The 10,639-nt window shown below is 39.1% G+C and overlaps 1 protein-coding gene across 4 annotated transcripts in view; it reads right to left on the bottom strand.

Moving 5' to 3' along the window:
* Positions 1-401: 401 nt before the first annotated feature.
* CFH (complement factor H) overlaps positions 402-10,639 on the bottom strand; it is a 192,180-nt gene continuing 181,942 nt past the window's right edge. Inside the window, exons 4-5 of one of the 4 annotated variants that reach the window (XM_043485479.1) lie at positions 1,597-1,779; positions 402-1,153 (exon numbers count right to left, since the gene is read on the bottom strand). In XM_043485479.1, the coding sequence (XP_043341414.1) occupies positions 957-1,153; positions 1,597-1,779 (380 nt within the window). In that variant the 3' untranslated portion in view covers positions 402-956. The remainder of the gene's footprint in view (positions 1,154-1,596; positions 1,780-10,639) is intronic. The other 3 variants (XM_043485476.1, XM_043485477.1, XM_043485474.1) reach the window with 3 other exon arrangements.

Raw genomic sequence — 10,639 nt, 5'->3', positions numbered from 1 at the left:
ATTTATATGCCATGTTATAGTAGTTATGCAATGTGATTCTCATTGTTCTTTATTTGAGTTATTATGTGTACTTTGATAAGCATCTTGTAAAGTATGATGAGATCCAACCCGTCCAGCCTAAAGGTAATCAGTACTGAATGTTCATTGGGAGGACTGATGCTGAAGCTGAATCTCCAATACATTGGCCACCTGATGTGAAGAGCTGACTCATTTGAAAAGGCCCTGATGCCGGGAAAGATTGAAGGAGGAAGGAGAAGGGGATGACAGAGGATGAGATGGTTGGATGGCATCACTGACTCAATGGACATGAGTCTGAGTAAACTCTGGGAGTTGCTGATGGATAGGCAGGCCTGGAATATTGCAGTGCATGGAGTCGCAAAGAGTCGGACACGACTGAGTGACTGAACTGAGCTGAAAATAATATGTATTTCATCATTTTTGGTTTATTCATCTACTGATAGATGAGCAAAGGTAAGATAAACTACTGATATTTAATTACTGACAGAAGTATGACATAGTTTGCCTTTATATGTTTGTTAAGTGATATTATCAATATTTTGGAATTTTTCATTTCTCTCCACATATTTTTTCCCCATGTATTCTAAAACAGAGTTTCAGAAAGCCTCACAAGTAATCGAGAAAGCTTAGGAAGCTGATGGATGGAAGGAGGCATGGAAGTGATTGAATCTAATTTCTTGCTTTAAATGTTTCATGAACAGGACACATAACATTTTAATTTGCCAAGTTTAATGAGGTACTTTTAAGAAGTGAGTCATTGGTCTCCCACCTCTCAATTACATTGTCCCCATAATATTTAACACAAATCTGATTTATGATTCAAGATGAGTTAAAAAATACTTGATAAAATAAAAATATTTGATAAAATACTGAATTAATTAGGAAAAATCTGAATACATGTACATATTTCAATTTTACAACTGCATTTAGACAAAGTTTTATCCACAGCTAGGATACACCATCTTTCCTTCCCGACAGGTTGTTCGAAATGTATGATGTGGTGTCACTGGACGATAACCACGTTGACACGTAAATTCAATATTATCTTCTGTTTTAGAGTAAAGTTTTGTATCGATTTTCCATCTTAACTGTATGTGATGTTTTCTCATTGTTTCTTCTGAAATTACACATGCCTCTAAAGTTAAAGAAAATAATCATGAACCTTTGATTAATATGCAAATATTTTCTACAGAATTTCAGGGTTTCAAGAACTTTGGTTAAAAAATTCTTCCTCAAACTTTTTCCAAACCAACACACTGAAAATGTATAACATAGGTATCATCATATTAACAAAATTAATGTTATAAGAATGAAATACTTTGCTAGTTTAATCATTAAATGTTATAATGAAAGACCCATAATGTCAGTTGTCATATGAAGAGCTTTCATAAAGGAGCCATTGTTGCTTAAACATGAAATTTTCTAACTTTATTTCTATATACAGATATTAATACTTGATGGTCAAGTATGCAACAGAATGGTTGTTATTTAATCCATAAAACCTCTACTATAAAGAGTTAAACATCATGCTGAGTATAAAGATTATTCCAGGATTCAAGAGACGTTTAAAGCATTTACCTAAGCATTTTGGTGGTTCTGACCACTCTCCACTCCGACATACTACGTTTCTGTTTCCCCGAAGTTCATAGTAGGCCTGACACCGGTACTCAACAATCATTCCTGGAGGATATACCAATTGCAGGAGTGACGTAATGTCTCCATTGTCTATTGGTGGCGGAGGTCCACATTTTCCTTGAGGGTCTAAAAAATAATGGCGTTTGCTTTATTCAAACAACACCACTACAGTTTTAAAAGAATAAAATAAAACTGCAGGCAAATATGTCAGGGCAACTTATGATTTCTGAACAGAAATGATTTATAGAAGGAATTTTAATCAGTTAATCAAAAATACACATTTTAAGACCTTATTTTACCACCATGAAAGCACATATACTACTTTAACAAATATGTCTGCTTTGCAATGAACTGATGTTCAAACATGTTTTATTTCAGAATATATGCTGGATAGATGGATAGCTAAGATTAAAAAAAATCACCCTTTTATACAACATGTTGCAATGTCTGTGAAAGGAAATTTTGCCTTCCATTTCTGGACAAGATGAGGTAAAAATATTTCTGCTTATAGCATCTGCTAAGGATTTCTTCTGCCAAATAAAGGTCTTGACCATATTATAAAAACCAACACAGGAGACTGTGAAACAAGTAGTAAGTCAATCTGCTTAAGGACATTGTGATTCTAAGAGTTACATTGATGATAGTCCTTGGGGTTTTCATTTTGCCTTCTATGAATCCTGACTAGGTCCCTGAGACTGCAAACCAGAAATGATACAAAATCAGAAAGATAAAAAGTCTCACGAAGAAGTTGATCTCTTCAAGAAAAGGCCCAGAAAATAGTAGCCTAGCAAGACACAAACAGTTCTCACAATACTGACTTAGTCTAGAAATACACCTTGTGTGCACCAGGACCCAGAGATGCCACAGAAACTAAGCCAGATCTCTGTCTAAGTGTCTCCTGCAGAAGTATGTGTGAGCAGTGGACTGCTACAGGGGCAGGCACTCTGGGTGCAGTAGACATGGATATGGCATAAGCCTTCTTGGAGGAGGTGGCAATTAACTCCACCATAGAGCTGCCAGAAATTACAGAGGACTGTGGAAACAGACTCTCAGAGGGCACAAACAAAACCTTGTGCCCAACAGGACCCAGGAGAAAGCAGCAGAGATCCCACAAGAGACTGACCCAGACTTGTCCGTCAGTGTCCAGGAGTCTTCAGTAGCGGCATGGGCTGGTGGTGGCCTGCTACAGGTTTGGGGGCACTGAGTGCAGCAGTGCACGCATAAGACCTTTTGAAGCAGGTCGCCATTATCTTCCTTATCTCCACCATATGTGGCCACAGGTCAAAAAGAGCGAGGGAACACAGCCCCACCGATCAACAGAAAATTGGACTACAGATTTGCTGAGCATGGCCTTCCATCAGACCAAGACCCAGTTTCCCCCTAAGTCAGTCACTCCCAATAGGAAGCTTCCATAAGACTCTTGTCCTTATCCATCACAGGGCAGACAGAATGAAAACCACAGCCACGGAAAACTAAGCAATCTGATCACATTGACCACAGCCTTGTATAACTCCGTGAATCACTGGACATGCTGTATAGGGCCACTCAAGACAGACAGGTCATGGTGGAGAGTTCTGACAAAAAGTGGTCCACCGGAGAAGGGAATGGCATATCTCTTCAGTATTTTTGCCTTAAGAACCCCATGAACAGTGTGAAAAGGCAAAAAGATGGGATACTGAAAGATGAACTCCCCAGGTCAGTAGGTGCCCAATATGCTACTGGAGATCAGTGGAGAAATAATTCCTTAAAGAATGAAGAGATGGAGAAAAAGCAAAAACAGCATCCGAATGTGGGTGTCACTGCTGATGGAAGTAAATCTGATGCTGTAAAGAGCAATAGGAACCTGGAATGTTAGGTCCCTGAATCAAGGCAAATTGGAAGTGGTCAAACAGGAAATGGCAGAGTGGACATCGGCATTTAAAAAATCAGCAAACTAAAATGGACTGGAATGGGTGAATTTAACTCAGATGACCAGTATATCTACTAATGTGAGCAAGAATCCATAAGAAGAAATGGAGTAGCCATGATAGTCAACAAAACAGTGTGAAATGCAATGCTTGGATGCAATCTCAAAAATGACAGAATGATTGCTGTTCATTTCCAAGCCAGACCATTGACAAGCACAGTAATCCAGATCTATGCCCTGAACAGTAATGCTGAAGAATCGGAAGTGGAATGGTTTTCTGAAGACGCACAAGGACTTCTAGAACTGACATGCAAAAAGATTTCCTTTTCATTAAAGGGGACTGGAATGCGAAAGTGGGAAGTCAAGAGATACCGGGAGTAACAGGCAAATTTGGCATTAGAGTACGAAATGAGGCAGGGCAAAGGGTAACAGAGTTTTTCCAGGAGAACACACTGCTCATAGGAAACACCCTCTTCCAGCACACAAGTAAAAACTCTACACATAGACATCACCAGATTGTCAATACAAAACCAGTTTGATTATATTCTTTGCAACCAAAGAAGAATCTCTCTACAGTCAGCAAAAACACAACTGGGAACTGACTGTGGCTCAGTCATGAACTCCTTGTTGCCAAATTCATACTTAAATTGAAGAAAGATATGAAAACCACTAGACCATTCAGGCATGACCTAAATCAAATCCCTTATGATTAGAGTGGAAAAGGCAAGTAGATTCAAGTGATTAGATCTGATAATACAGAAGGCCTGATCAATTATGGACAGTGGTTCCTGACTTTGTGCAGGAGGAAGGGATCAAAACCATCCCCAATAAAAATAAATGCAAAAAGGCAAAATGGTTGCCTCAGGAGGCCTTAGAAATAGCTGAGAAAAGAAGAGATACTAAAGGCAAAAGAGAAAAGGAAAGATAAAACCGTTTGAATTCAGAGTTCCAAAGAATAGCAAGAAGAGATAAGAAAGCCTTCCTTATTGATCAGTGCAAAGAAATAGAGGAAAACAACAGAATGGGAAAGACTAGAGATCTCTTCAAGAAAATTAGAGATACCTAGAACATTTCATGAAATGACGGGCACTATAAAGGACAAAAATTTTATGGACCTAATAGAAGTAGGAGATATTAAGAAGAGGTTGCAAGAATACACAGAACTATACAGAAAAGATCTTCATGGCCCAGATAACCACGAATCTGTGATCACTCAACTGGAGCCAGACATCCTAGAATAGAAAGTCAAGTGGGCCTTAGGAAGCATCACTGCAAACAAAGCTAGTGGAGGTGATGGTATTCCAGTTGAACTATTTCAAATCCTAATAGATGATGCTCTTTAAGTGCTGCACTCAATATGCCAGCAAATTCAGCAGTGACCACAGGTCTGTAAAATGTCAGTTTTCATTCCAATCCAAAGAACATTCCAACTACCATACAATTGCATTCATCTAACACACCAGTCAAGTATGCTCAAACTTCTCCAAACTAGGCTTCAACAGCACGTGACCCATGAAATCCTGATGTTCAAGTTGGATTTAGAAAAGGCAGAGGAACCAGAGATCAAATTGCCAACATTCGTTAGATCATCAAAAAAGCAAGAGAGTTCCACAAAAAAATATCCACTTCTGCTTTATTGACTACACCAAAGTCTTTGACTGTGTAGATCACAACAAACTGTGGAAATTAAATAGATGGTAACACCTGACCTGTCTCCTGAGAAATCTGCATGCAGGTCAAGAAGCCACAGTTAGAATCAGACATGGAAGAACAAACTGGTTCCAAATCAGGAAAGGAGTACATCAAGGCTGTATAATGTCACCTGCTTACTTATCTTATATGCAGAGTACATCGTGCAAAATTCCAAGCTGGATGAAACACAAGCTGGAATCAATATTGTCAGGAGAAATGTCAAGAACCTCAGATATGCAGATGACACCACCCTTATGGCAGAAAGTGAAGAGGAACTAATGAGTCTCCTGATGAAAGTGAAAGAGGAGGTGAAAAAGTTAGCTTAAATGTCAACATTCAGAAAACTAAGGTCATGGCATCCGGTCCCATCACTTCATAGCAAATAGGTGGGGAAACAATGGAAACAGTGACAGACTTTATTTTTGGGGCTCCAAAATCACTACAGATGGTGACTGCAGTCATGAAATTAAAAGACACTTGCTCCTTGGAGAAAAGTTATGACTTGCCTAGACAGAATATTAAAAAGCAGAGACACTACTTTGCCAATAAAATTCCATACAGTGAAAGTTATGATTTTTCTAGTCATCATGTATGGATGTGAGAGTTGGACTATAAAGAAAGCTGAGCGCCGAAGAATTGATGCTTTTGAACTGTGGTGTTGAAGAAGACTCTTGAGAGTCCCTTGGAATGCAAGGAGATCCAACCAGTCAATCCCAAAGGAAATAAGTCCTGAATATTCATTGCAAGGACTGATGATGAAGCTGAAGCTCCAATACTTTGGCCACCAGATTAAAAGAACTGACTCTTTGCAGAAAACCCTGATGCTGGCAAAGATTGAAGGTGATAGGTTAAGGGGAAAACAGAATGTGATGGTAGGATGGCATCACCGATTTGATGGACATGAGTTTAGCTAAGCGTTGGGAATTGGTGATGGACAGGGAAGCCTGGTGTGCTGCAGTCCATGGGGTTGCAAAGAGTCAGACACGACTGAGCAACTGAGCTGGGCTGATTTAGTCTAGAAACACATGATGGCAGAAACCTATGGCCAATTCTTTCCTTGCCTTGATCTACAGGGTCCAAGTAAGCAGCCCACATTTCCACCCACATAATGAGTGAACAAGAAACCTCTGCCCTTTCTCCTGGTGTAAAAGGAGGCCAGGTGGGAAACTTGGACTTGCACCTACATGGCAGCAATGGAGGCCTGATTAATGAAGGAGTCCAATAACATCCTTAGTCACAAGATATAAAAGCTCAAGTGTCCAAATACAGTTGAAAATCATTTGTGAGGCCAAAGACCAGGTAAACCTCAAAAGAGAAAAAACAACCAACAGAAGACAACACTGAGATGACACAGATATTGAAATCATTGGATACTGGCTTTTAAAAATCCAGTCCAATTGGCAGAACCAGAAAATAGATTATTAGAAAACCGCATTGTTTAAACAATATATTGCAGATGGCAGAAGGATGAATAAGCTTGAAGATAACCTAACTTTGAAAACAGACTGAAAAGAAAATGGACATAGCTTCAAGGACCTGTGGGAAGATAGCAAAGAACTGTTGAACATGAAGTTGAAAATAAAGAGTAAGAGATAGAGAAATAATGGCTGACTTCCCTGTGTCATCATTTTCTGATGGCCTAAATGGAAAGGTAATCCAAAAGAATTGGTATATGTGTATATGTGTAGCTGATTCACTTTGATGTACAGTGAAACTAACACTAAATTGTATAGGAAACACACTCCAAGATTATTTTTTAAAAATAATGGCTGATAATTTCTCAAATAGGGCATGTGACTTAGCGACTAACCAAAAACAACAACTACATATTAAAACTGCTCAGTGAATTCCAATTAGATGGAGCCAAAGATCTTAATGTCAAGATACATCATGGTCAGTTCCTGTTGTGTTGTTCAGTCACTCAATTGTTTCTGACCCTTTGCAACACCATGGATTGTAGTAGACAGGAAGCCAGGCTTCCCTGTCCTTCATTAACTCCGGGAGTTTGCTCAAAGTCATGTCCATTCTGTCAATCATGCCATCCAACCATCTCATCCTCTGATGTCCCTTCTCCTCCTGCCCTTAAACTTTTCCAACATCAGGGTCTTTTCCACCTACTCATCAAGTGGCCAAAATACTGGAGCTTCAGCTTCAGCATCAGTCCTTCCAATGAATATTCAGGACTGATTTCTTTTAGGATTGACTGGCTTGATCTCCTTGCAGTCTAAGGGACTCTCAAGAGTCTTCTCCAGCACCAGAGTTCAAAACATCACTTCTTTGGTACTCAGCCTTATTTGTGGTCAGACATTCACATCCATATATGACTGCTTGAAAAACGATAACTTTGACAATATGAACCTCTGTTGGTCAAGTGATGTCTCTGCTTCTTAACATGCTGTCAATGTTTTCATCGCTTTTTTTCCAAAGAGCAAGTGTCTTTTAATTTCATGGCTGCAGTCACCGTCACAGTGATTGTGAAGCTGAAAAGAATGAAATCTCTCACTGTTTCCATTTTTCCCCATTTTTGACATGCAGTGATGGAACCCGATACCATGATCATCGTCTTTTAAATGTTGTTTTAAGCTAGCTTTTTCAATCTCCTCTTTCACCATTATCAAGAAGCTCTTCGTTCCTCTTTGCTTTCTGCCATTAGTGTGATGTCATCTGTGTATATGAGGTTATTGGTATTTTTCCTGGCAATCTTGATTTCAGCTTGTGCTTCTTCCAGCCTGGTATTTTGTATGATGTTAAGCTAGCAGGGTGACAATATACAGTCTTGGCATAGTCCTTTCCAATTTTGAACCAGTCTGTTGTTCCATTGTGGTTCTAACTGTTGCTTCTTGACCTGCATTCAGGTTTCTCAAGAGGCAAGCAAGGTGGTCAAGTATTCCCATCTCTGTAAGAATTTTCCACAGTTTGTTGTGATCCACACAATCAAAGACTTCAGTATAGTCAATGAAGCAGAGTGTTTGTGCAATTCTTTTGCTTTTTCTATGATCCAACGGATGTTGTCAATTTAATCTCTAGTTCTGCCATCTTTCTAAATTTATCTTGGTCATCTCGAAGTTCTCAGTTCACATGTTGTTGAAGTTTAGTTTGAAGGACTTTGAGTATTACCTTGCCGACATGTGAAATGAGCCCAGTTATGTTGTGGTAGTATGAACATTCTTTGGCATTGCCCTTCTAGAGACTGGGATAAAAACTGACCTTTTCCTGTCCTATAGCCACTGCTGAGCTTTCCAAATTTGCTGGCATATTAAATGCAGTGCTTTCACAGCATTATCTTTTAGGATTTGAAATAGCTCAGCTGGAATCCCATCACCTCCACTAGCTTTGTTTGTAGTGATGTCCACTTGACTTCACACTCCAGGATTTCTGGCTCCAGGTGAGTGATCATACCATCATGGTTCTCTGGGTCATTAAGTCCTTTTCTGCACAGTTCTTCTGTATATTCTTGCCACCTCTTCTTAATATTTTCTGCTTCTCTTAGGGCCATACCATTTCTGTTCTTTACTCTGCCCATCATACATGAAATGTTCACTTGCTATCTCTAATTTTCTTGCAGACATCTCTAGTCTTCCCCATCTTATTGCTTTCCTCTATTTTTTTTTTTTGCACTGCTCACTTAACACGGCTTTCTTATCTCTCCTTGCTATTCTTTGGAATTCTGCATTCAGATGGGTACATTTTCCCTTTTGTCCTTTCCGTTTTGCTTCTCTTCTTTTCTCACCTCTTTGTAAGGCCTTCTCAGAAAGCCATTTTGCATTGTTGCATTTCTGCTTCTTGGAGATGGTTTTGCTCACTGCCTCCTATACAAAATTACAAACCTCCATCCATAGTTCTTCAGGCCCTCTCTCAGATCTAATCCCTTGAATCTTTTTATCCCTTCCACTATATAATCATAAAGGACCTGAATGGCCTAGTGGTTTTCCCTGCTTTCTTCAACTCAAGTCTGAATTTCACAATAAGGACCTCATGATCTGAGCCACAGTCAGCTTCCAGTCTTGGTTTTGCCAACTGTATAGAGCTTCTCTATCTTTGGCTGCAAAGAATATAGTCATTCTGATTTTGGTACTGACCATCTCATGATGTCCATGTGTAGAATTGTCTCTTGTGTTTGAAGATGGTGTTTGTTATGACCCATGTCTTCTCTCATCAAAACTCTTTTAGCCTTTCCCCTGCCTCATTTTGTACTCCAAGGCCAAACTTGTGTGTTACTCCAGGTATCTCTTGATCCCTGTGATTGCATTCCAGTCCCCTATATGAAAGGGAGAATTTTTTGTTGTTGTTTTGATGTTTTAGTCTAGAATGTAATGCAAGCCTTCATAGAACCAGTCAACCTCATATACTTTGACATTAGTGGGTGGGGCATAGACTTGGATTACAGTGATTTTAAGTGACTTGTCTTTCAAGTACTGCATTTCAGACTTGTTTTTTGGCTGTGAGGGCTACTCCATTTCTCCTAAGGAATTCTTGCCCATAGTAGTAGATATAATGGTCATCTGAATTAAATTTACCCATTCCTGTCCATTTCAAACAATATTCTCACAAGTATGTGGAGAGAAGGTAACCCTCCTACACTGTTAGCTGATACAGCCACTACAGAGAACAGTGTTTAGGCTCCTTTGAAAACTAAAAATAGAGCTAACATAAGACCGTGCAATCTTGCCCCTGGGTGTGGCTCTGGTGAAAAACTTGGTCTAAGAGGAAACACACGCCCTAATGTTCATTGCAGCACTGTTTACAATAGTTATGATATGGAATCAACCTAAATGTCCAACAGCAGAGAAATGGGTCAAGAAGATGCGGTACATATATATAATGCAATATTACTCATCCATTAAAAGAATGAAATAATGTAATTTGCAAAAATATGGAAGGACCTAGAGAGTGTTATACTGAGTGAAGTTAGTCAAACAGAGAAGGAGAAAAATTATAAGATATCCCCATATGTGGAATCTTAAAAGAAATTTTGCAAACAAATTTATTTATGGAACAGAAACAGACTCACAGACTTAGAGAAGGAATTTATGGTTGCTGGGGGAATGGGAGAAGAGATAGTTAGGGAATTTGGGTGGACATGAACACACTGCTACTTTTAAAGTTGAGGACCAATAAGGACCTACTGTATAGCACAGGGAGTTCTGTGGAGTGTAATATGGCAGATTTGATAGGGAGGGAGTTTGAGGGAGAATGCATATGTGTGGCTGAGTCCCTTCTCTGTGTACCTGAAGTTAGCACAACAGTGTTAATCGGCTATACCCCAATAACAAATAAAACGTTAAAAAAAATTCATCATAATCAAATTCCTGAAACTTACAGAAAAAATCTCATAAGAAGTTTGATAGATGTGCATACTTACTTGGGAAAAATATGCATATGTATTTT

This window comes from Cervus canadensis, chromosome 13, assembly GCF_019320065.1.
Source record: "Cervus canadensis isolate Bull #8, Minnesota chromosome 13, ASM1932006v1, whole genome shotgun sequence".
NCBI classification, from domain to species: domain Eukaryota; kingdom Metazoa; phylum Chordata; class Mammalia; order Artiodactyla; family Cervidae; genus Cervus; species Cervus canadensis.
The sequence above is the reverse complement of the archived record's forward strand: the minus strand, read 5'-3'. Positions and strand labels throughout refer to the sequence as shown.